The following is a 26,897-nucleotide window of genomic DNA, read 5'->3' on the forward strand; positions in this document are numbered from 1 at the left end:
CGTTTTCATTCTCTCCTTAATTGTACAGATACACAGGACTATGGTTGGTGTTTGAGTTTTAATCTCAAATGCATTTTTTTGAAGTCAAAAGCAGTGTGTTTTTTTTCTCTTAAAGCTCAAACATACTGGAAGTTCTTGTTCACTACTCACGACGTCAACACATGCCACTGCAGATTTTGTTATACTCTGGAAGTTGTTCAATTGGACCTGGAATTTAAAGAAAGTTGACTATGACACATGCTAGACTGAAAAGAAAGAGGGTGGAGGAGTTACAGGAGGTGAGCTTAGACAACATACCCACAGCAGCAACTGCAGGATGCTTATCATAGATGTACTTCTCGCAAACTTCTCTAATAGTCTGGGCATCAATAGCCTGAAAGGGTTAGAGACAGACATATTTTGTTACTAAACCTGTCTTAAAATAAGTATTAAGTCAGTGATCTTCATTTCTTCTGCATAATCCAGAGGAACAGGTGACAGAACAGTTAGAAGGTTTTTCCCTTGGAGACGGTCTAAACTCTACTGTTTCTTCCTATAACAATTACATTAAATTACTACAGTAAGGGCCTAATCAAAGAATTCCACCAGGAGTGCCACTTACTTCAATCCTTGCTTCAAGTTCTGGAATTGGGATTCTGCGCTTATAACAGAGCATTTGTCTTCCGATGTCTTCACAGATTGGGGTGGAGCCTAAAACGGGAAAACTCACTTCAGTTATCTGCACAGAGTAGCAGGAAGTAAGAATAAAAAATGATCTGGGTCTCACCATCAAGTTGTAGCAGCATATTTGTCTTTAGAAGATTTTTTGCTCGAGCTACTTCATTTTCTGTAACACTTGTGCAAAGTCTCATCCTGAAAAACAGTTTAAATCCAAAAGCATTAAATAATGCTAACCTGTAGCACAAAATGGTTGTGTACCTCTTTACCACAAGCACTGAGTACATCTACCCACGCGCATTTTTTCTACAGCCAGAGCTGGTAAGAGTTCTTGGTATGAAAATAAGCCCTAGGACTCCTAGAAGCAGCATAAGGATAGGGTTTTTCTGGAAGCATACCAATATTCAGTCTAAAAGCAAGTTTTTCCTCTTAGAAGAGCTGCATTTCATTTTAATGTTTTGAGCCACGTGCAGTCCATGCTTGCTAGCTTGAGCATGGCTGTTGGTAAGATACTGGGAGCCAAGCAATTAGAGGTAATTAGCCCAGAAGGCAAGCCGTTACTGCCTGGCTCTTGGGAAGAGATGGGAACTGTATAAATAACATCACACCTCAGAGAGAAGACTCTGCTAGGAGGACAGAGGGATGCAGTAGATAGCTTAACACATTATAGCACAAGAATGGTTCACATCTTCCCTGGTGCTGAACTGCAGCAAACAGTCAGCTAAAATGATATTTTTACCTAAGAGTTGTTTACAGAGGTCTCAGAATGAGAATGAGGTACATGAGAAGTGCTCTGTGTGATTAAAGAAACTCCTCAGTTCCAAGTTTTAACTGCAGCCGCTTCAAGTCAATGGCCTTAAATAACACGTCTGTTTCTAATCACATCTGCTGTTCAAGTCTTAGAAGTGCACCTATGGACATGATTTCATTCATCTAAGGCCTTAAATCTAATTTGAAAATATCTCTAGTCACAGGTTTCAAGATTCCATATAACAGCTCCTTTACTTGACATAATTTCATTTTCCCAGGTACTCACTAGAGCTCTGTATAACACCACCACCTGGTGTGCCACGTGGGCCAGTAACTGTAGAATGGTTAACTAAGTAATGGTATTTAAAGCTAATTGCACTCTCATTATGCTCATTCATTATTCTGAATTACTACTTTCAGTTGTCAAACATGCAGTTCCTGGGTACTGCATGCTGACTTAATCGCATTCTAACGGGTTTAACACATTTTTATAACTCCTGACACTTGTGAGACAAAAAGAAAATCACTGCCTATTTACCTTATAAGAGCAATGTGAGCTGTAGTTAGCAGTAGTAGCACTTATTCTAGGGCAAAAAACAAGCCTAAACCCTAAACTGTTCATTCTAAGTAAGGGTGCCAGAAACTGGCTGCTGGGACTGTGCATCTCAAGTGCCAAAGTTTAAAACTAGATGGATTTATTTTTCCCAGGCAAGCCTAAGCAGAGAAATAGTCTCTTTAAGTAATTAATATTTTTAAAAGTTTATTTGTCCACAGAAAATAGTCTTTTTAGAGAAACCATTGTTTGCTTACCATTCTCTCTGAACAAAGTGCACCATGTCCTGGATAGTTGATGGCTCACAGACCATGTAGAGGCCCCACAGCCCCGTATCAGTGTAGCAGGTGTTGAAGGACTGGAAACTATGACACAAGTTCCCATGGCAGGCAATCTGAGCAAGCTTACTGGATAAGTTCTGCTGAAGCAAGAGAAAACATATTTCATTCATTTTCTGAAAGCTTGCTAGCCTCCCATTTTCATTTCAATGTGACAGAACATGCAGTGGTATCACAGGCTCCAGCAGAAGCTACGCAGTCAAGCATCAGTTCTTCTTCTCAACAATTTCTTCCCTTGCACGTAGTCCAAACAGCTTCCAAATAACAGCCCAGGTCATAAAGCCACAAAGTTTCAGGAAAGGGAAGGTTACTGATACCCCCATGTTCCGATGTCACATCAACGCCCTCAGATATGACTGAGGGGGTCAGTATTGGCAGCACCCCATGCAGACAACCTCGTGAACAGCAGGAAGGAGCTTGCAGGTTCACTCACCACGCCTCCTCCGAAGGAGCGGTCCCAGTTACCTATCAGGGTGTTTGCTACCATGAGGGGGATCGTGTCCGGCTCAGCCCAGCCAGCTGCTTCCACGGCTATCGCCAGGTGCGCCAAGGGCATCTTGTCGTCTCTTATACGGATCTGTGGGAGCACACAAAAGTGGCTGTAGGGCGACCTGCACATGGTAACATACACGGCAGCTAAATGTCAGGAGACAGACACTTCCAGCCCAACGCCACAAACATAAAGAGAAATTGATGACAAACAGTAGCAAGGAAAGTTGAGGGCTTTTCAAAATCTGAATACTGCTGGGAATGGAACACAGATGCCTTGGCTCTCTGCCATACTCTTTAAATCAGTGATTCCCAGTAAGAGAAAATGCTCTCACAGTGCAGGGCAAGCACTAAAAGGAAAGCAGCAGCAGGGGTAAGGGAGGTATTCCCTCAGAAACTGGTAAGACAGAGAAAGTGGTGGCAGTGAGGCTTGCCCAAGAAAAGTTGGAAATTCCTGCTTGGAAAGCAGCTACTCCAGTTGCCCTCAGTGTGGGCAAGAAGCCTTGTAATCTGCTAAGTGTGCAGCTGAGAAGCTCTCCTCAGCAGGCAGCGTGCTCGCAGGGGATAAAGGGCCGGCTCAAAAAGTCGTTGAGCTGCTTACCTCGCTGCCCGTGAAGCTGCAAGGTGGCAGGGGTGGCAGCCCTCCTTCCGGAGCAGACGGCAAGTTACCGAAGTGGCATTTGGCAAGGTCAAGTAGCTCATCGTGACAGACCCCTGAACAAAGACGTATCAGACACTTTGTCATGTTACTCTGTGAACAGTTCACTTAGCTTGCTATGCAGTTTAAAGGCTCAACCAACCAGCAACTTCTGGGTCCCCCCTTTTAATGCCACGCTTTCAGATTTCTCCCAGCACTCCATTATGCAGAGTAAGATCACGATCATACTCCAAATCAAGCTGTTTGCTATCAATTTCAAGCCTCAAAATTATTTCTCCCTCTCTCTGCTTTTCTTGCTTCTCCCCTTTCCATACTGAATTCCTTCTAGGCCCTTCTTTGCATGCCCAGATGGAACAATGACCTTACCCACTTCAAGTTATTGTTTTAAGGATGTTTCTGAAATTTTACTGAGGGAAAAAGGGAACAGAAGTTCAAAGGCTATGAAGGCACAAACTAAACATGCAGGGCTAACAATGAACATCCAGGACGTACTGAACAATGGGCAATTCAGCACGTTGCTCCCTGAAAGTTAAAGGTCTGTGGTTTTAAGTACAGTTTCACATGACCACGGGTGAATATCTCATACTGACCTCCAGCAGCAGCCAGGACTATTCTGGGTCCTTTGTAATGTGTTGTTATGTACTCCACCAAGTCATTGCGGTTTATGGATCTGGAAACAGTCAAGGAAACATCACTGCCATGTCAGTAAAGTTTTTTTACAAGAAGAAATAGAAATACAGAATAATATAGTATCAGAATAATTATAAGTTCTGCCAGCGCACAGATGCAAAAAGCTAAAATAAGGACAGCTTCCTGAACAGGAAAATGGACCTTTATACATTTTTCCTTTCAAAGCTGTTATAGCTTCCTGATAAAGAACAGGAATTACAACTCTGCTCCCTGTTGATCTCACTCAGGTGAGCGATAAGATCCACTAATGATCCCATGCCAATTTTAAACCAGTACGCTTAGTAATCTCCTGGTCTGAATCAGCATAAACAAGGGCTGAAAGAGCAGTGTGAATGCAGTTTTATTTATGGTAAATCCTAACACCTGACTGATAGGAAAAAGAAGCGCTTGCAATTTTGTGTCAGTGCATTTTTAATAAACAGGAGAAAATAATGTCAAATAATGAAGATGTGCAGTAAATACATGAACTTCATCTTAACGCCTGCATAAAGTAGAACTAAAGCAATATGGAAATTCTTAGTTATATCCAGCACAACTTCACCTACCTTTCAGAGTAAAAATTACAACTGAAGTTGTTCCCCACATTTTCAGAGGGATCTTTTAAATATAGAGAAGTTGCCAACAATTAAAGACAACCACAAACTTGCACATACTTGATGTTTTCCGTGGGTCCTAAAATCGTCCTTCCTAGGGCTGTGTTCTGATAGGCTGTAGCATGAAGGTAATCAAAGACAACTTCCTGTAAATTGGTTTCAACCTCTTGCATCTCTCGAAGTATAACTCCTCGCTCACGCTCAATCTCCGCTTCTCCCAGGGTGCTGTTCTGAATTATGTCAGCAAGAATTTCCACAGCTAATTGAAAATAAAGATAGGAATAGAAATTATTTTCAGATTACCAGAAAAATCTGGTTATAAAAGTAAAACTCACCCCAAAGCTCAAGTGACCCAAAATGTACTAGTAAGATTTGCAGCTTGGAATTTTAAAAACTTCTGATTTTATTTTATTTTATTTTTTTAAGGATGCCAAAATGCTACAACTTTACTTTAAAAGACACTTGCTCTGCAGGAAGGGAGAAGTCCAAAAGGCATTTCTGGGTAAGGGAAAAAAATCTAGCTGACAAAAATGTTTCAAGTATCAACTTCACTGTTAGCACAATCCGTTCAAAATCTGCATCCTCACATTCCTATGAAGCTGAAGAAAGCACTTATTGTCCAGGAAAGATGGGACTGTTAGGCTGCAAAAGCATCACTCATATGCGTTGTCAGGAGATGGATAAGCATTTTTGGTCTTTGCCACTTCTCTAACGAACGAAAGCAGTTACCTCTTGGTAAATCTTTTGAAAAAGCCTTTGCATAATACACTGTTTGTTCCCTGGATGTATAGGCATTCAGATGAGCTCCCATGTTCTCAATTTCCAGTTCAAGGTCTAACTGAGATCTCTTTTTTGTTCCCTGAAACAAAACAATAAAAAAGTCAGACTAAATCCTTGAATTCACCTACTCATCATTACTACTGCTTGTCTGCAAAAGTCGAAGACAAAAGGAAGAAAGTCTTCTGAAATGGAAACTGGCATGCTGATCTCTCCATGTTGAAAGTCAAATATAAATCCTACTATGCTTCCAAATGAAAATGAAAAGCTGGCAAAAGGTAGACTGTATGTCTTAAGAATACCACAAGTTAAAAGCAAGTTAAAAATAGAGGTGTGTTACTAATGTATAGTTGTGTACCATCTGCAAGGGACTAGGAATTTCGCTTCATTTTCTATCTGAAACCAAGTCTGAGTTGGTTTCCCCTCTCTCCTCGTTTTGTAAACTGTATTTAGACAATTCTGACAAAGTTCCATCACTGATCTCTAGCAATAACTAGCTTAGAAATTCATCATAAATTTGTAAGCCAATACTCATACTCACCTTGAAAGCCATATGCTCAAGAAAGTGAGCAGTTCCATTGTTCTTCTCATTTTCATACCTGCTTCCAGCATCAATCCAAAGTCCAACCTCATTAGGGAAAAAAAGAAATCATTTTATCAGCCAATCATGCAGCTTTGCTGTTTTTCCTGTACAAAACAAACTTAGATTTTCAAGACCTACTTTTAAATGACTTTTTCCTTAGGTTAAACCAGGTTTTCAAGGAAAAAAAAATGATCTTCACAAAAAAATTGAATCACAAATCACTTAGGAAAACCTTCATTTCCCATCTTATAACTTAACAATAATTGCAAATAAACATTGATAGAATCCAACTTAGCTCCACAAGGAAACAAACATACATAAAATTATGAAAAAACATTCCCTTTACAAGTTACCTACTGTGCATGTTGAAAGTCCAGAGTCTTCAGAAGCTACTTGCAAGCCATTTTCCAGAGGACTCACCCTAGTCTCAGGAACATTTAAGACTACTTCTGTTGCTGCCTTGGAAACTCTGAACCTGCCTGTTCCCACATGTACAGACTGTAAGAAAAAAACATCAGTCATATATACACTGTAAGTTATATCCTAGTATGCACTTCCAGAAATGCATTCCTGAACTTAAATGTAAGTTCAGAAATCTATTTTAAAGCATGCATTTTCAAAAATAATTTTTACACAGAGTTATTTGCCAATACTTCATTTGGGAATACGTTAACTGACTTCAGGGAAAAAAAAAAAATGAAAACAATGAAAATGGAGTAGACTGCATCTCCTTCCCTACAACCAACTGTCCTGGCAGAAAACCTGTAGGAACTCGAATATGTCCTTTAGCATCTGAAATCTTTTTGGGTACCTGTTTTCTAATGTGAATCCAATGCAAGGAATTATGTCAAAGACTGCAAACTGGGGTTGTTGTGTCTGGGGAAGAGGAGGCTCAGGGCAGACCTCACTGCTCTCTACAACTACCTGAAAGGAAGGTGTGGGGAGCTGGGGGTCGGCCTCTTCTCACAGGGAACTGGTGACAGGACCAGAGGGAATGGCCTCGAGTTGTGCCAGGGGAGGTTCAGGCTGGCAATGAGGAGCCATTTCTGCTCGGAAAGAGCAGTCAGGCACTGGGACGGGTTGCCCAGGGAGGTGGTGGAGTCACCGTCCCTGGGGGTGTTCAAGGAGAGGTTGGACGTGGTGCTTGGGGACACGGGTTAGTGGTGGCACTGGTGGCAGGGGGTGGTTGGGCCAGGTGATCTCGGGGGCCTTCTCCAACCTTAATGGTTCTGTGATTCAAAACAGGGGCAGCTATGGAGTCAGACCCGTTTGCTCAGGGGAGGGTGGCTTTTGGGGTTGTTTATTTATTTATTTATTGGAGTCTGCAGCAAGCCCTGGGGCTCGGCACCCCTCAGCCCGGCGCTGCCCGGTCCCCATGAGGGGGCAGCCGCCCCCCTCCCGTCTCCCCTCAGCCGGGTGGGGACTACAGCTCCCGCCATGCTCAGCGGCAGCCACACGTACAGCCCCCCCGCTAGGACTACAACTCCCAGCGTGCACCGCGCCGCCTCCAACACGACCACCACCCCCCCGCCGCCCCCATCGCGGCCTCCCGAGCGGCAGCGCGGGGAGCTACCGAGGCGCTGGGGCCCTCCGCGGATCCCCCCCGTCCCCGCCCCGCCGCCTACCCGGTTCCCCGGGCCGGGCGATGGCAAAAGGCAAGGACGCCAGGGCAGGAAGAGGCGCCGTGCCGCTAAGCGAGCTGTAGGCGCCGCCATTTTGTGGGGCGGCCGGGCGCTTCCGGCGGGAGCTGCGCAGGCTCCCCTCAGCGCTCCCCTCAGGCAGCGCCGGTGTTCTCGGAGCTGTCACTGACCATGTGTCCACCCTATCGCTGTCCCTTGCCTTGTCCTCAATAAATTAAGAGATGAAAACAATTAAAAGCTGTCTCCTCGTCTCTGTCTGCCCTTTTCCTAGCCCGCGCGGGGGTCCCGGCGGCTGAGGGGGGCAGCCTTGGGGAGTGGGCGAGTTGGTGCTCTCCTCAGGAGTGCTGCTCGCACTGCGATTCGTGTTTTCGGTGGGAAGTGCCAACAAACAGCCTTCAAACTAATAACTCCAGAGCTGGTTAATTGTAAACTGCTACAAAATAGGCCTACGTGACAAACACTCTGCTCTTCTAATGCTACTCCCAGAACAACACAGTTGAGGAAAGTCAGTTTTCTTCCTAGAAGACCGCTGTCAGCTTCACTACATACAAAGCTGTGTGTTTTAATAGTCAGTCTGTGCTCTGCTGTGGGTAGAGCTTTCCACCTGCTGAGGTTTGCTGAGCCTTCTCTTGCCATGTGGGATTCAGTTAGGATAGGCCACTTCAGCATTTCCCATCATTTTCCATTAGACAGAATGAAGCTCAAAAGGGAAATCCAGTTATTTAGATAATAATCTAAAGTCTTGTGTTATGAAGTATTCTGGATGTATGGAATGTACCCAAAAGATCGGACTGCTAGGAATAAGACAGATTCATCTGCACCAGTAAACGTGATGCTCCGCCAAGGCCAGCTGGCAGGGAGCAGTCCCGTGTGCTCCGGCTGCTCAGTGCCAGGCACGGCTTGCAGGAGTGGTACCAGAGCCAAAAAAGGTCTGGGAAGTGTTTTAGCCTTGTACTGGTACAGGGAATCTCACTTCAGTGCCAAAGATCATTCCTGGGCATGCTTTGAGTGTGTGAATTAGATAAACATGCAGAGTCATGCAGAAAGCAGCGCTGTCAGTCTCCACTTCCTGTTCATTTTTTTTTTCTTCTGCTGGAGTTAAGTGATTTTTAATGGCTAATCAAATACTCCCTCAAAAATGAGGTGAGAAGAGAGATGAAATACCACAGAGGGTCTGAGTCCCTCTGTGTTAAATGCAACACAAATGGAAACAAAACGCTATTTCTAAATAAATAAATAATTAAATAAAATCTGTACAACATTCAATGAGGGAAGCACTAGTTTTTGGTACTATTTTCCAAACTCAGGATCTCCCCTTTGCCTCAGATAGCAGCTCAGTAGTTGTGACAACCTCTGCTTCAGTATAGACACTACAGAGCTTTTCTACTGCTGTCTTGCTCTGCTCCGGAAAGAGAGAGAAAGCTGAGCTGTGGGCAGATGACCTGAAGAAACAGAAATGCACCTGAATCTTGGACTCTAGATGTAGTATGAACTTCTCCCCAATTCCTTCAGTGTCTACCTTTTGTGCCTCCTGTGTTTTGCTTTTTAATATGTGCAGCCAGATTCTGAAAGAGCTCGGTGCTTGGGGTTGACAAGTGTTATCAGTCACTCTGTCTCTTGGCCAGGGCTCTGTTTGCATGTTCAGCTTCAAATAAAGTGAGAACTGAGGATCTTTCTGCTCAGTGTGAGTTACCTTCTATAACTGCCAAGATCCCATTATTCAGAGTCAGTTCACAAGAGCTGTCAGAAATGGTGTTTTCTCCCCCCTGAAATGTTAATTTTAATGTAGATTTTAGGTGACAAAAGTACTAGGAGTTGAAAAAAAAAAAAAAAAAAAAAAAAAAAAAAAAAAAAAACGGTGATGATTGCTAGTAGCTCCAGAGTTGTCTCAGAAGCAAAAGTTTGAGGAGGTTATTCACAAGTACGTACATCGTCAGACTCCAAAACATGGGACAATTTCAGAAGAGTCACCGTATTAAAATATATTAGTTTTTGTTGTTGTTGTCTTCTGGAATATTTTTTTTTTGGGTGGGCAAGTTCTTATTCCCTTAGCAATTGAGAATGAAAATATTCTGACTGACCAAAAAGTTTTCACTGCCACAGCATATTCTGTGTGCTTAAACAGAAGCTTTGATTCTGCAGAAGGGCCCATCCAGTTTCTATCTCTAGGACTGGAACTGCATGAAAATACTAAAAACAAAAGCGCAACATAGTGAATATATTTAAAAATAAAAGTGGAAACTTGTTTTGTTTTTACTGTTGTTTTGCTGCCCATACTATTTTAGTACCCACATAACCTATGTCACAAGCATTTTGTATCTGCAGTGTAGGCACAGCCTTTTACCAGAGAATTTACATTGGAGGCAAATTAGTTTCTGGGGAATAGAAAATCTATCCCTATGTGAAGCTAGTTGCTTTTTTTTTTTTTTTTTTTTTTTTTTCTTCTTAAGATTAGTTTCTCCCTTTTTAGGTTATGCATATTCAAAAAATCCATCCAGTTCCAGGATTCCTCAATTCAAATATATCTCTGTCAAGCTGTAAAATAAAAAAGCAAAGCACCAAACTGTGTGTTTGAAAGTTAAAATTAATCTTCCCTTCCATTTTACAGTTAGATCTAACTGATCTCATTATGCTGGGATTTATCTCAAAGACATTTTACCAGACTTCACTAAGCCATTAGCCATCCTAGAAATTTGAATCCTTGCTAGACATAGAATTACAGCTTAAGATAAACTGATTATCCTCATAATATGTCTCCTACTTAACAAAATAGCAGTGTCTCATATGTAAATGCAATCTAAAATTTAGCATTCAGCAAAGGTCATTACAGCGATGCAACTTCAAATCAAGAAACGTTGTTATTCAGATGAAAATGCAACAAAATAAAACAAATACCATTGCTCTAGCAGTATGAGATGAATATATAAATATTATCTGCTAAACTCCTCCAAAACACTATTTTTAACTGGTTTTAACAATCTCTTTTTAGAAGTAGATTATTTAAAAGCAGGTTATTATAACAAAGAATGCTCACAATATCCCTCTGGTTTAGGTAAACAGTATTTTCTGCCACTATGAGATGGAGAAAATGAGACCTTTCTTCATAGTGCTTATGCATCCAGTCTCCGGCAACAATGAAGTAGAAGGGCCGGGATTAGCAGAGGGGAGTTCTGTATAAACAATGTCCTTGTAATTTATCCTGCACTCATCAACATAACACACGAGCAGTTCAGGATGCCATGTAGCTTTATGAAATGGGTAGAAGATATAGGTGAGATTCTCAGGGTGACAATCTGGTTCCTTCAAATCCGGACTACAGATTTCACCCTGAGTATGAGGAGCTTTGCATTTTACACTAAGTAGCTATTTCGGATTAGCATTCCTCATAAACAGTACGGCACTTTTGTTTTTTAAGTAGGCTTTACCCTCCAAACTGGTCAGGAACTGCACCAAAGCCTGTAGTAAAACACAGTCTGAATTATACAATTTCAACTTGTTTTCTGAGGAAATGAAGTTTCCGTGCTCTTTACTGTACAATAGCAACCAAACTCAACACAGAGTACTCAAAGATAATGCCATTCCTATGTTTCATGAAAAGGAGTGGCCAGCAAGCTGCAGCTGAGGAGAAGGCTGTGGTATGAGCTCACACAGAATTTTAGAACCCACATTGGGGAGATTGTTACAAATACCCAATATGAAAAAAAAAAAAAAAAAAAAAAAAAAAAAAAAAGATTCAGCTGCTTCCAGAGCCCCTATATCTGTCTGGTTGCTCACAGAATAATATTTCCACTTTATATTTAAAAAATAAATAAAAATGTAGTAGCAGTGAAAGTGATGTAAATCAGAAATCTGCATATTCCTACCTACAGGGGCTGAACCCCATCCTTTGAAACCAGCACTGCTCTAACAGTGCACTAGAATGACAGTCTTGATATGAGCAAAGCATGATCACATCAAAGGGATTTTATTTCAACTGAATAGATAAAATATTTATTCCAAAATTAAGTGAAAGTTCCTGTCAGCAAGACCCACTGCCACGACTGGGTTACTATGGAGTAGTCTGGAAGCACTCTCCCGACTTACATACAGATTGATTCAACCCCAGGCACCAGGCAACAGCAACCCGACGTCAGAACAGCACTGCTAGGAGAAAGACCTTCAAAACTGCTGAAACCAGCACCCAGTAAAAGCATTAACGATTGAAATTGCCTGCAGCTAAACGACTGTTTAGTGCCGTGTTTGCTTTTGTGGAGTCATCATGTTCACTGTTTATTTACAATCCACTATGTTTTTAAAGCAATGATATAGTATTGCACTTAATGAATATGCTGAAATACTGCTGCCAGGAATTGCCTTTAGCTTAGCCAAGCCAGCAGAATTCAAACAAGCCTGAAAACATAGGCTGAAGAAATGATACTTTCTTGGAGAGACATTTTTGTGTGTGTGACTAAAGCTGGTTTGAGAATATAAATCAAGCTTTGTGGACACTGTGTTATATGGTTTTCATGCGAGCTGCTCACTGGCATCTAGCTGATCATTTTTGTCATTATTACCTATAGACTATCCTCCAGTTAATTAAATTTCAGCTTCCCAAAACTCCATAATTTATTTCAACTTTTTGCTCATTTTAAGAAAAGGTCACTTTAATAAAATGTTTTCTCCAGAAAGTAATTAAAAGGAAACCCAAATCCTTAGTATAATTCACTAGAAATTAATGCACTTAGTGAAACTGAAATTAATGCAATTACTGATAATATTTGAATTCAGCACCTGGCCAAGCAGCCAGTATAGCCACCATTCTATGTTTCTGCCATTCATTCCTTCTCTGCCCAGGCATCATCCAGGTAACAATGCTGTGAGAATCTTAAGGAACTGCAGAAGGAAAGTAGCTTTTCAAAATCTACATTTTTTAATAAAAATGCTGTTAATGCTACTCTTCACAGCTTATAGCATAACAAATGTACAGTCACATGCTATTTAATATCCAGATAACTGAATTTTCTCTTTTATCCCCTCTCTTATACTCTTTTCTCAATCTCTAATCTCTGTAATCTCAGTAATGCTTAAGAAAGCATTAGCAAACACAGCTAGAGACTTACCCAAACAGTAATTGATCCAAGGCAGGTTTTGGTTAGCTACCTGTTCCCTGTTGCAGTTTAACAGCACAAGCAATGTATACAAGTATACAGCTTTACAGCTCTATCCAGCTTCTTTGCCAGTTTTATCACCTGGGCTGATTTCCATGATGACCCTCTGAGGTCCGTGATGCCATCATGGGCTAGCTGAATTTGAATTCCCATTCATCGTTCTGCACTGTAGGGCTGCCCTGCACCGACTAGGTGGTATCATTCATCACACCTAACTTCAGCTCTGAAAACCTGGTTCTTCACGCTCTCTCAATAGCCAGTGGGCAGAAGCAAGGCACCTCCAAAATGTGGTTATCTGTTGTATTCTGGACACCTCTCTTAGGACGGTTACGCAAAAATGTCTTCTGGTGGCACTTACCTCTCCCAGCGAATGTGGAGAAACTAATGAATAGCTCAGCAGATGAAGATACCCAACTTCAAGGCAGCTGCCTTTGGGCAAAACAAATCTTATCCTGAGCCTCAGGCTAGTAGCGCATCCCAGGCTTCGCTCATCTAAAGATCAGATCCATATATTTTATGGAATTTTTAGAGGATGTTATACAGATTATAAATGCATTCACTCTAGGGCACAGCAAGTTGAACTTATATTCTGCAAGGGCCTCCAGCAACATGCAATGACCTGGAAATTCTGCAGCATCTTTACTTAAATTTAAATACTGAGTTCTTGTCATTAGTAAAATAAAAATAAAACAATCACTTGAGTATTCTCTGTGTTACTTAGGGTGACTAAAGACTGAGTAGCAACTGTATCATTTATATATTTATTTATTTGTTTAGTGAACCATTTAGCTACGCTGTAGAAGTTACCAATAGAAAAGCTAGAAGTGTTGACAGATACCTGGTAAAGAGATACTTGGGGGCGTTATAACCTGAGAAGCCAGCAGAAGGAGTTTGGGAATGTGGGATAATATTGGGTGGGTATTTCTGCTCACACAATCAAGCAGCTAACTCACTGAAGTTATTTGAACTTTTAAATTTCAAGTTAACAATCACACTGAGTTTATTGGTACATGTCACTGAGGTTCTTTTTGAAGACTGACTCCAGATTTACTGTCCTTTTTTATGATTCTCCAAAAAATAAATACATTCTGGAGCTTCTCTAACCTACCATGCTCCCTTGTCCCAGATAGATGCCTTTCTCCAGCCCTATTATAGACCACAGTGCCAGGCCTACCACGTCTTGTGGGAGATGGCTGCTTTTGCTGGTCATTTTCTTCCCTAGAATTTTTCTACTAACTTCCAGATGTTTGGCAGCCATGGCAGAACAAGAACTCTGAGCAGGCTGCCAAACATCTACTAATCCCAGACATTGTGTATGCACAGGTTTGCTCTGTATTTTATGGGCACTGTGATTCTTCAGAATGCCTTCCATCTTCTTCACAAAAGCCATGCAGTTTAGCCAGATATGCTCAGAAATTTGTCAGGTTTGCAATGCAAGAATTTTATAGCATACATGTTACTGAGTTGGTCTGTAGACAAGCAGAAAGTTTAAAGTGTCCAGGACATATCTGAATTGACATACACATGTAAAGATCCAGCATGCCTTAAGCACGTGTTTCCTTCTACCTTTGGAATTTGAGATGGTGACTGGGAGGTATGAGAGTACCTGTGTACCTCTGAAACATGTTTCTTGCTTTGAAAAATCCCAATTAACTATGTAGGTAAGGAAGAACTGGGTTAACACGAGAGGCTTAAGAGATCTACCTAGGAAGGATTTTCAAACACGGCATGGTCTTCGTGGCAGATAAGCTGCAGTATGCCAAACAAGAGGAGGTTTGGAGCAGGAATCCAAGTAACAACTGCTAAGTAGATTCAACAGAACCAAGGGCTGGGCTGTTGGTCTCTAGCTGGTTTAGTCACTGATGACATTGCATGGTGGTTGCACTATTTTAAGCATTAGTCGTAATATCATGTGTTTCTGACTATGGCTTTCAGTCATCCTGCTAGTTTGATAACGCAGGTTCTTCTTTCTGTACTATGCAACATATTCACTGTATTCTGAAACACTTGTTCAGAATACTTGTATAAAAAATAAAATAAAATCAGAAAGCTTCAGAAATGTGCTGCCAGCTGCACAGTGCACAAATCTCACAGCTTTTCCTTCTGACTGTCCACTTTTTTTTTTTTTTTTCTTTTTTTTTCAAATGGTATTCTGCATTTTCCAGTCTTGGCTTTTTAACAGTGGAATTATTTACATCTTATCTTTTCTTTCTGAATTACAAGTTAAGCATTAGGAGTACTTTTTAGTATAATTATAGATACAGCATGATAACAAGTAATTCATTAAGAAACTCTAAACTCCCCCAAAGCTTCTTGAAACTATTCGTTTTCATTATTTTTCAAGGTTTTCAGCAGCCTCTGGATGAATAAAAGGAAGCATATGCAGCATTTAGGTTCAATTTTTATTTAATCCATATAATGTCCTCACAAATTTCTCAGAGATGTATGGACTGGCTCTCATTTCCTACATAAAATCTGCCCCAAATCATTTATATTTGAATAAGTAAAACTCATCTACCCAGTTTGCAACAAGGCACCAGGAGCTATGTGCATAGTTAAGATTCACTGTCTGGTCTCTACAAGCAAAGATTGTAAAGCCCTGAATCAAAGTTCAGCACGGTCAATGAGATGCTCCAATTTAATTCAAAGTACCTGCCTTTAAGCAGACAACTTGCACAAGGTGGTGGCTGACACAAGCAGAGCATAATTTTCCCAGTTCCCAAAGTATTGATTCACTTTCTATTAAACCCCAATGTAATGTAATGTAAATTCAATTGACTTTATTTTATTTTAATATTTTATTTTATTTTAATATGTGCAGTTGCCTTTTAGCTAGTTTAGAATACTTCAGCTTTGGCTAGTGTCACATCTTTATTGGGCTCCTGCTGCCATATACCTATCAGTGTCTGAAACCCATGCTGACTTCTTCCATTACAAACTTTTACAGATTTTAAATAGAGAAAAGACAATTCTAACCATGAGGTCTGTGCCTTGTATCAAAATAGTCACAGATTTTCATCCAGTACATCCTACCACAGACTCCTAGTTACTCCATGTCAGACTATACATACTAACAAGGTGTTTTAATCTAGGGAAAATGTTGGGTCTGGATTTATTTTCCCTGCCTTTGGTTAGGTGAGACATAGCTTTGTGTAGCCATTCTTCCACGGTCATTGCAGACAAAAGGAATTCTCTGTTTCATCCCTCCATTAACAATTCTAATTTATGCAAAACAGAAGATATAATTCCGGAAGAAATGCCATTATGATTCTGTCATCATGTTGTGAAGTCCCAGAGACCTGAATCTGCCAGCAGAGAATGAATTATTGTCCTGTAAAAGGCAGAGGACCTGCATAGCATGGACCTCAGTACAGTTTATATTTGAGGCTCAGCTGTTTCTTTCCTTAAGGACTATGCGGAAGGTACTGTCTGTGTTGCCCCTTATATGGGTGTTTTAGCATTCCAGGCCAAAATATCCAGGTCAAAATATCTGTTTAAGATATAGGAAGCATCATGAAAAACTACAGTGAATCATGTCTAAGACGGTGATTCATGTCTTAGTGTGAAGCCCATATCATCTTTTTATCCTCTTCTAACGTGCATCTGAAAAATGCCAGTCTTCATCTCTACCACCGGTCCAACTAAATCTTTGACTGAAACCCTCGTCCACAATCATCTCTCCTATTACTTATTGTAATTTCTTTTACTTTTTTTGTTTGGTTGTTTTTTTACACCTTTATTTACTTCCTTGCTTTGACTTCAGTAAATGCTTGTGTGTTACACATTGCTTTGGTTTGGAAGTTAGAGAAGAGGGGAATGAGACCGGCAGGTAGAAAATGGAAAGAACAGGTAAAGATGAGAGAAAAATTAAATGCTCTAAACTGTGTCAGCCTGATGTAACCCACTTAACCATTCTCTACTAGTTCTCTGAAATATCTGCTTCATTCCATCTCTAAGGAGTGTTTAAGCGTAGTAAGAAAGAAAATGACCAAACAGACAAATGGGAAAAAAGGAGAATCCAAAAAAGTGGGGTGTCAAGAAAATGGAACCAGCCTCTTTTCAGTTGTGCCTAGTGAAAGGAGGAGAGGCAATGGGCACAGACTGAAGCACAGGAGGTTCCAGCTGAATATGAGGGGGCACTTCTTCACTGTGAGGGTGACAGAGCACTGGGACAGGTTCCCCAGAGAGGTTGTGGAGTCTCCTTCTCTGGAGATATTCAAAATCCTCCTGGATGCCATCCTGTGCAATGTGCTCTAGGTGATCCTGCTTGGCAGTGGGGTTGGACTGGGTGATCTTCAGAGGTCCCTGCCAACCTTGGCCATTATTTTATCTGTGATTATATATATGTGATTCTGTGCACATTGTAGGATGAACGTGTGCCCTGCCACGTTTGGGGGGTAGCAGGATTTTAGTCATATAACAAAGGTACTTGTGCTGAAGGCAACCAAATATTGGTCCCCTGCCAGTTACATAGGGGAGGGAAGTCAAAGCATTGCGAAGAGTTTCGACTTATTCAGAGTCCTGTATTCTTGTCTTGCTGCTGCTGCTCCAGCCCAAGTTGCTGTAAGGTGGTTGTGCTGTAAGGTAGGTGGCAGACAGTCCTGAAAAAGGCATCACCCAGCACCCTCTGGCAGCTGGGAGAACCTGGCAAACAGGGCTCTGAAAAAGCCTGGCCTGCACCTGGCACCGTTCACTGCTTGAATTTGGGGCTTTGGTTACAAAGCAGAAAGGATATTCACTAAATTTTAACGACCCTTGAACAGAAATTGCAGGAACTGTGAAGCCTAGGATCAGGAAAATCAAAGAAAAAAAAAAGTAACAAACCAGAGAAATAGTCTGGAAGGAATAGGAAGCTGCTCACAATGGAAGGATGTGAGATATTGTTTTTAAGAATAATTAGCTGCAGAGAAAGAAGATGAAGTAAGATAACGAAGTGTTACTGGCAGGCAGTATGCCCCTCAGATAAGTGTCTAGGTGTGGCACTGCACCATAAACTGAAAATCCAGCACTGTCACAGCTTTGTGTCACATCAGGTACCATTGCAGCCATCACAATGGGGTGTGGAAACAGCTAGTATAAAAGACACATGAAGTTTTAATCAGCGCTGATAAGACCTTGGCTGGAGTACAACATGCACTTTAGGGCACCTCACTCAAAGAAAGACCAATAACAAACCAGGGTAGAGCCATGTAATTGAGCCATGTAATTTTCAGAGCTATACAAAATGGGACCCATGAGGTAAGATTGGAAGAATTCATTTGTTTAGTCTAGCAGTGAATGACTGAGGGAAGATATGATAGCAGTTCTCATACACATAAACTAGTTGCAAAGGAGATATAAACTGTTCTTCATGCCTACAGATCCAGCAAGAAGTGACAGCCTTAAATTGCTGCTTGAAGACTTAGGTTGTTTTTTTACATAATGCTTTTGAACTGAAAGGAATGTTATGCGGCAGCTTGCTGAGGGGAGGTCTGAAGAATCATCATCACTGCAAATTTTCAAGGTCAGGTTAAACAAATATCTGCCAGGAGCTGATTAGATAGAGTTGATTCTACTCTGAAGCAAGAGGATGAACTGGAAAACCCTTTGAATCTTTTTTAAAATCATGAAATCATGTCTGGAGTCTGCAACTCCATTGTCCCCACTATTTAATTGGCATGAAAAAGAGGTAAAAAAATGTACCAGTGTCACCTCTCCAAGTTTTTTTTTTTAAATTAAACATTTTTTCTCCTACCTGTTAAATCTCAGTATTGCTTTATCTAGAACTAGGACATTTCTGGTGGAAGAACAGTGAAATGTACATGGAGCTGGAAAATTATATTTATTGAGGTCATTTGATTTTATGTTTTGTAAATACCTAACTTAAATCACATGAGCAGTTGGGATTAAACAAACAAACAAAAACTTTGTTTATAACTACTCATTTTGCTTAGAAGACAGGAATGGCAGGGACAAGAACCCTTTATGTATTTTTTTCTTTTGTTGGAGAGCATCTCTTACTGTTGCTCTGTAAACCACTTTTGTCTCTGTCAGTTTACACACTCTAAACTCCCCAAGTTCTCCCAGTGACACAGGTGCTCTGACATTAGCATTTAGTTTCCTTTTGGCTAGTCTTGAAAACATGTTCAGAACCCAACTTGGTGAAACTAGGGGGAATAGCACTTGAAATTTCCACTACTTTTATGATTAAACATAAATAGTGGAGTTAAACACCAGTAAGAGAACACCACTCCCTCACTCCATTTGCCACAAAGAAGCAAATCACTTGATATTTCTACCCCCAAATCCATAAATTTGTGGTTTCTAAAAGCTTCCATGTGAAGAAGCAGAAAGCTTCCAATTTAGAAGCAATCTTTGCTTCCATTTTACAGATAGTTTTATCCTCTGCTTATGTGGTTTAACTATTTTTAATAAAAATTCCTTCATTAATTACCACCATTATTTTTTAATCTGATTTCAAAAGTATTTTCAATGGAAGAAGCTTACCTTTGTGCAGCCCTGTGCTGTATTCCTGAGTCAATTGTAATTTATTTATTTATTAAGAAAAAAAAATAATATGCCAGAATATGTAAAGAAGCATCAATCATCTTTAAAGTTATAAGCAACATACATAATAATCACAACCCTTTTGGAAAAGAAAATTTCACTACTAATTACCTTGGAAAAAAAGCCTTAAGTTACCTTCACAGAGTTTATTGCCAATAAAGTACCATCAACAATTATTTATGCATTTTAGGAAACAATTGTGTGGTTCTTTTCTAGTTTTGCAAGCACTAAAAGGTTCCATTCAGATGCATGTTTTCCAGTGACATCTATGGGTTTTTTCTTTCTGCCACCCAGTGAACCAGCTGTGTTGACTGATGTCTGAGAAATCAAGTTCAGTCCCAGAATAAATCCTTTGTAGTCGATTTAGTTGCAGCGAGGACCCATTTGACCCACGGAGCTCTGGAAGGTCATGCAGCCTGTCAGTAGCTCAGACAGGATTTAAATAGAGGATCCTCCCGAATCCCAATTCAAATGAACTGCTTTTGACATCATCATCGTGTCTACACATTCAGAGTGACATTTTCTCAAATGCCACTCAGCATTGCTCATCTGTTGGCACACCGAAACGCGACCTTCCTGGCTCTAGTCGCATGCCCTCATTCTTCATTTACATTTATTTATAACCCTCTCCTCTGTTCAGAGCCAGCTGTTAAAATCAATGCAGATTTTCTTTCCCTCTCCCCACGGGAGCAGTGGATGAAGACGTGAAGACAAGGATTCAGCCTCATTTCAGTAGGGAGGTGTCGGTACTGGGGTCAGCCTTGGGAGCCCAGCAGCTTCCATCAGTGCCACAGCAGCAGCTGAAAGCATCTTCCTGTAGCACATAGCATGCCCGTGTGGGGTGCTGACAATTATAACGCTCCAGTTATCCGAAAGAGCCTCGCTGAATGTAGTGGTTTGGACTACAGGATTTCTTGAAGCCTTTTCTAGCCCTTATTTCTATGATGCATCTATAATAAAGCTGCAAAAACAGTTTGGACAGGCAAGAAAAAGGATGGTCCTTCACAAGCAATCTCAAGGAAGCTTTGACTTTTCTCACTGTTACACACCTTCTTTCTAATTCATGACTGTTTCCCCTACATTAAACTTACCAAACCTAAAAAGTCATTATTTTTTCTTTTTTTTTTTTTTTTCATTGTTATTTAAAAACTAACGTATTTTGAATTACACAGAAGTTCTCAGTTACACTACTGCCAGCATTAGCTGATTTTAATCCTTAAAAGGACAGCAATTTGAAGGGCTTTCTGTGGATTAGGAAATCAGAGCATTCCCTTGTCTCCTAGTAAAGGCAGACAACTCAGCTACATTCCAATTCTTACTGTGAAGAAACCTGGGATTTCTTCATATCTGTCTTTTTCCATGCAGCCCGCTTTTCACAGAAAGCAAGCATTAAAAAAATTGTGTTTGATGGGATCTAAACAATGATCCAAAGGCATCTGTTCTGCTCAGTCAAGTGACCAAGGCTTCAAAACATGCAACAAGGCACCTCAAAAGTAGGTCTAATACAGCCACAACTATTTAAATTCCTATTATTTTCTCCAGTGTCGGTAGCTGGACAGTGGAATGAGACACAAACTAATCCCTGAGTATGGAAAAAGTAGGTGGAAAACAGCAGTGTATTGTGCTTAGCATGAGCCAGATGACAGTGGGCGCACATGCTGGCCAACCAGCTTGTGCATACGGCTAACTGGATTAGCCACAGCTCCTCTGTGTCTCGCCCAAGCAGATGGAAGGCATGGAGAGAGGTGGGCTCAGGTTATTGCATTGGGAGGGTGAAACTACAGAACAAAGTCTAAAATCAAACAGAAAACCCAGCTTCACAAGTTTCATTCTTTCTGAAAGAGCCTGCTTCTATGCAACTCCATGTTTCTGTTGTCTTTCTGTAAGTGCTGTAAAAGTCTGTAAGAAAGGCTCCAGCTCTTCTATGACCATCACTGGTTTTATTCTGCATTGTTGTCAGAGGCATTACACCAACTCTGTACTCAAAAACAAGACAGACAATGATTTCAAAGTTGCTCCAATCCCAGGCTCCTAGAAATATGTCACTAGTAGAAAATAAATGTCTACAAGCCTCCAACATAGCCTGTCTGTAAGGCTTGAAAGGTGTTAAGTTCAAACACAAGAAAGAAGACTTTTAATGCTCTGTAGCTTTATAGGCAGCTCTTGTAAATCACGTAGAATAAAGAGATGAACTGACCGGTCATACTCCCAAGATCAGCTCATCACTGTCTTGGTGCACCCCTGAAATCACTAGGAGAGCAATCTATTTAGGACATTGTTGCTGAAAACCCAACCTATGCACCCTTTTAGCATCCTCTTCAGGCAGTCTAGATATTCCTTCTGCAGATGTATGCAGCCTGGAACACCCCTTCCAGTGTATTTCCACCATGAAGTATGTAAGTATTCTCCCACATTCTTATACCATGCCTCCTTCCCTTTCCACACACCTTATCTTGTCCCTCTCCAAGTGCTTTGTAGCTCTCCCTGTGCAGCTAGCCCTCCTAATTTGCAGGCTGGCCATATGCTAACCGAGAAGGATGGATTTTTCTCCCACATTCACAGCCATAAAGGCAGCCAGACCATCTTAAGGACCCAGACCCTTTGCTTCTCTGCTGATGAGGGTTGTCAGATGACAAATATCTACCTCATATTAACCCGCTTGCCCTCTGGTGAACAAAGCACAGACTTAGGGGCAAATATTTCTTACAGCCACATGGAGAGAAGAAGGAAAGGAAGGACCTGCGAAGACATAAGTGCAACGACAATAAGGTTCATTATATGTACAGACAGTGATCTGGTCACTTAAGGAATGAAACTAGAGGGTATGGTTATGAGTTTAGCAACTGCCAACATTCACATTCAAGCCATGGCACTATACGTAAGAAATATTCCCTTAAATAAAAGACAGTTGCAGGCTCAATCCATTATAGTGTGAGTCTAAAATGAATATTACAGGGACCCCTTTCAGTAGTGCGTGTAGACACAAATCAGTTTGTCATCATCTTGTCTACTGTGAAAACAGCACAATGCTTTACAATTTCGAATTCATGTCCAGACGCTCCTAACTTAACCCTGTTAGGAGCTACCCTATATATTCTTATTGTTCTTTTCATTTCCCTCCCTGGTACATGCTGAATGCTTTCTTCCTGTTTATTAAACTTGTTACTGCATCTTGACCCAGTTTAAAATTCAATCACAAAAGGACAAGGATTGCTCTTTCTGCCGAGTGCCCCTCACAGAGGAAACTGAATCTGATCGGGCCTTTTAGACCCTGTAATTGAATTTCCTAAATAAATTTTAATCAGAGTCATTCTGCAAAACGTGATGCAATATTACAACTCATTAAGAGGTACTGAATGTAACAGCATCATCTCATGGTAATGTGTGTTCACAATGAGGTTGCCAAGCTTCACTGATTTTGGAAACAAATGTAACTTGTTTTAATTTCCCCTGGGATACATGGTTCAATTGCAAAATCAGGTGTTGTCTAAGGCCAGATATGTTCTGGTCAAAGAGGGCAAAACTTCAATCCATACAGATTTGTGTTTATTAAAGTATGACTACAGGTCATAACTACTGCCAGTACGTCTAACGCAAAGGAGGCCTTGCAGGAGGTGAAACCATCAGGAAAAGTCAGGTGAGAAGATACAGGAGAAATTAATTGGGATTTTTCCACTGCTAAAGGAAGCAAATCTGCTTGACCATCATTACTTGTTTTCCTCCTTCAGAACAAGATAACTTGGTGGCATTATCCTCCCTCTACCTGACAGAGGTTAAGAGAATGACAGATTAATGACAAGAAAAGTAAGGCTCCTGTTTCTCACCTCCCAGGGCCTTTAGACCTTAGCCTCTGGCCTTGCATAAGATTTCCTGACAATCTCACCACCAATTCCTGCGATTCAAGGTAACACACATATAAAGGTATTATCTAAACTCCAGAGAGGCCTTGAGTTCATATTGCTGCTGTATACCACTTCTTTATAACACACACACATAGCTTTATCCTTCATCTTCCATTTACCTTCCACGTGCTCAAGGAGATAAGGAAAGATTTTAAAATTAGACATTTATTTCTCTGAGACCCTCATTGCTCTGGACTGGGTTCCTCAAAATCCCTCAGTCCGCAGCTGGAATCAGGTGTGAACTGCTCATAGGTGTAGGCAGGGGTGAGGAAACCATCCTAATCCCCCGTGCAAAGAAACTCTGGCATGAGTTTGAACTTCCTAACAGTGAAGGAAAGAATGAGGGCAATGCAGGAACTTGAGAGCTGCTCTGTGAGAGTAAGGCAGGCTGCCTGGGTGGCTTTGCTCCAGCGGTACCTGACCCGGTGAAGGTTGCTTCCTTCTGGCAGCAGTGACATCGCTCCCCTGAGATACATGGTTAAATTGCAAAAGGAGGCATTGTCTAAGGCCAGATGTGTTCCAGTAAAACGAGGGCATGGACCTTGAACACCACTACATTATCACTAGTAATTATTGAATCACTACCAAGGCTTAACAACCTGTGTTTTGGCTCCTTTCAGCTAATCTGGCTATTCTCCCAGATAGTGCCCAAGCATGGCTCAGGGATTAGTATGGGCCAGGGAACACTTTCAGCAGCAATTCTGATAAAGCCACCTGCTCTCCAGGGCTAGGAAAGATTACCGGTATAAAAATGCATGCATTGTACAATTTGGCTTCAGGGCTGGAAAATGCTCCTGGCCCATTACTAATACAGACACAGCCTAAATGGCTCCGTTATGGCTCTGGTTGTTGTCTTCTCCCAGTTATGTCCCCTAAGTAGAAGTTAGAGATACCTGCTTGTCATTAGACAGAATTTCACTTAATGTTTAGATGCACAGTGTTATTATTATTATTGTTTTCTACTGGAGTTCACTAAGTTCCTCCTCTGTAGTCCCAAAGACTGTCAAATTCTTTATCATGCAAGAAGTTTGGATTTGTGGTGGTAAATGTGCCCTTTACAGTTACTTCATTAAGAACTAGATATTGATTCTACATCAGTTTTATATCTATGGCAATTTAAAGCTGTAATTTAAACTTAAATAGGCTCTTCTGTCAAACCTGTGTGCACTGACGAGTCTTGAGCCATTTTTCGTTCTAGTTACTGGACCATGCTTCAGCCATGGGGTTTCTGATGCATGGGGAGTAGTGTGCAGTTAGAATGACATTCTAAAACAGTAATGCATCTTGAAGTCCAGTGAGAATATTAGCCTAACTATTTTTCAACCCTCTTTCACAGGGGAATTTGGCATCCAACATGTTTTGAAAATCTGCTTGCCTCTGCCTGCAACAGATGCCAAATAACTTTTCTTCTTTGACTTCTAAACAGTGTGGATACCATAAGAATGGTTTCCTCTCCACACTACAATTAGAAGGGCTAGGTTAGATCTTTGATTTTGTCCCAGTATGGGCCAATTTTACAGAGGCTTTCACTACCAAGCAGATTTTATTTTGGTGTAACATTTCTATGCAATAAAAACGTTAGTATAGGCACTATCAGAGTGGTGAAAAATGTCTTCTCTGTGTTTGTTTATCTCACTCAGAGACCCAGCACAGAGTGTTCCAGCAAGTGTGCTTTTTTTTGCTGCTATAAACTACATCCACACAGTAAGGGTAAACATTGCATAGTATATAGCAAGCCTAAGTCTGAAGGGGTTTGATGACTTGGTATTCTAAGGTTGAGCAAGAGATGACAGAACATTTTTTATTTTATCATCTTGGAGGATTTTCACAATTAAGCTAAGACAGATCAGGTGTAAAGTTATAAAAATATTTAACTATTAGAATTTTAGTTTTTTTGTTTGTTTGTTTTCTACTTCAGATTGTGCTTCAGTTACTGTCCAAGAAAGTAAGTATCTTACTCTGAACAGCTTATGTCAACTAACTAAATTGCACTCTGTGAATAAAATATTAATTCTACACTTTTGAGATCTAAACAAAATATTGATAAACTTCTGTTGTATAGGTCAAACACCTAATCAAGAGAAGCTTTATAATCAAGTTAGTTGAGCTGTCTTGCTCACGATTAATGCACACATTATCTCCAAGGCAAATACACCACTGTGGATACAATTCATGAAATACTGACTGTGTGATTCTAATTAAGATACAGGTTGTTGCATTAAGCTGATTAAGCTACGTTAAGGAACATATCCTTCCAAACGGCTAAAGAAATTATATTCCCTAAAAACTTCCTCAATAAAAATGGATTCTGTTTCAGCTGTTGAATTTGCCTGTGAGAAGATAAAATGCACTGACCCAAGAATAACGTTTGATTGATATTCCTCACTATCTGTGCCTCTCTGCAGTACAAAGAGGCTCCCAAACCTTTTTAATTTTCACATATAGGGGACATATATAGAGCCAGTCCAAGCAGTAAAATTACCAGGAATGCATGTCACTCAAGAAAATAAAATTATGAAAGTTCCTTCAGACGAGGTGTCAAATAAAAATTCTTACCTCATTCACAGATGGATGGAACCTTCCCATCTGTTAGATGCTTAAGGCCTCCAACTTCTGCAGTGTCAGTCCTTTAAGCATATTAGCATGTCTGTGGTATATTACAAGTCAGACAGAGATCTGTTCTGGGTTTGAGTTTACACAACATTTTGTGCACAAACATCCCATTGGGACTTTTCCTGTATTTAAGTGTGTGTGTACACGCATGAGACGGTGAAAGATCAAAACCTACCAAAGCAGCAGGACCAGACTGAGATCTTAGTTGGCTCATGGGAATACTGAAACAGGAAACTAATTGAAAACTCTAGGTCTGCTGAGGAATACCTCTGAACTTGAATTTTCTCATGTTGTGCAGACTGGTGTGGCAGAGTAGGTAATTCATACAGGATATAGACTTCTAGCTTTCAGAAATTACTTTAACAACCATATAATTCTACACCAGTCATTATATCAGAAAATAAAAAAAGATATTTCCCTTTCAAATTAAAAACTGCATGCTACACATACACCAGTTGTTTTTACTTACAGCCCCCAAATGCTGACAGCTGTATTTGTAGTACAGACAAAATGCATTTACTAAAGCAAAGCCTCCTCAAGTGTGGCTTATGTAGCACTGGTGGCTTATAAACTACTTCCAAATGACATGTGCAGGCAACTCTGCCTACAGGGAGATACACAGCTGACCTGCAGAATAAGCATCCTAAATCCGCTGCTGTTGGTAATTAGTTACTACCAGTCCGAAGGCACTTACCTGGTGACTTACTCAAGTTTCTATGTGTAGGCACTAATTGTTCCTGTTAATGAGGATTGATCCGACCTATGGAGAGCAGGATTATCATCCAACTCATTTAGTCTGCCCTTAGATTCTATAAAGCAACAGTACAAATAACTTAAATACGCATAGCTTTCTGTTTAATGAAGTATGACTACAGCTCATAACTACTACAAAGCCTACTTAGTGTTAGGCATACAGGTAGGTGAAACCATCAGGAACAGTCAGGTGAGAAGATACAGAAGA

General features: G+C 40.8%; 1 protein-coding gene and 1 long non-coding RNA gene across 3 annotated transcripts; both read right to left on the reverse strand.

Annotated features, from left to right (window-relative positions):
• Window positions 1-39: 39 nt before the first annotated feature.
• Window positions 40-7,858, reverse strand: PMPCB (peptidase, mitochondrial processing subunit beta). 2 transcript variants are annotated; one of them, XM_084506966.1, is made up of 13 exons: window positions 7,714-7,858; window positions 6,446-6,586; window positions 6,047-6,133; window positions 5,458-5,587; window positions 4,789-4,987; window positions 4,036-4,115; window positions 3,389-3,501; window positions 2,732-2,875; window positions 2,218-2,378; window positions 767-852; window positions 602-690; window positions 298-373; window positions 40-207 (listed from the first exon to the last, which is right to left on the reverse strand). In XM_084506966.1, exons 1-13 carry the CDS (start codon window positions 7,801-7,803, stop codon window positions 155-157), a joined length of 1,449 nt encoding a protein of 482 aa, XP_084363092.1. In that variant the 5' UTR covers window positions 7,804-7,858; the 3' UTR covers window positions 40-154. The 2 variants fall into 2 exon arrangements, with proteins under 2 accessions (XP_084363092.1, XP_084363091.1); XM_084506965.1 differs by having other exon boundaries at window positions 2,218-2,381.
• Window positions 7,859-19,555: 11,697 nt separating this feature from the next.
• On the reverse strand, window positions 19,556-26,468 carry LOC311430425. Its single transcript, XR_014688782.1, has 3 exons — window positions 26,406-26,468; window positions 25,880-25,970; window positions 19,556-20,382 (listed from the first exon to the last, which is right to left on the reverse strand). It is a non-coding gene; the product is annotated as an uncharacterized lncRNA (long non-coding RNA).
• Window positions 26,469-26,897: the final 429 nt, after the last annotated feature.

Source organism: Aythya ferina (genome assembly GCF_964211825.1).
Source record: "Aythya ferina genome assembly, chromosome: 1".
Classification (NCBI taxonomy): Eukaryota; Metazoa; Chordata; class Aves; order Anseriformes; family Anatidae; genus Aythya; species Aythya ferina.

Bases quoted from the DNA above. Each gene is read 5' to 3' on its own strand.
- PMPCB (XM_084506965.1), bottom strand. From the start codon at position 7,803: ATGGCGGCGCCTACAGCTCGCTTAGCGGCACGGCGCCTCTTCCTGCCC. The intron at 6,134-6,445 runs GTAGGTAACTTG...TTCCCTAATGAG, and splicing joins CTGGACTTTCAACATGCACA to GTTGGACTTTGGATTGATGC. The intron at 4,116-4,788 runs GTATGTGCAAGT...GACTGTTTCCAG, and splicing joins GGACCCACGGAAAACATCAA to ATCCATAAACCGCAATGACT.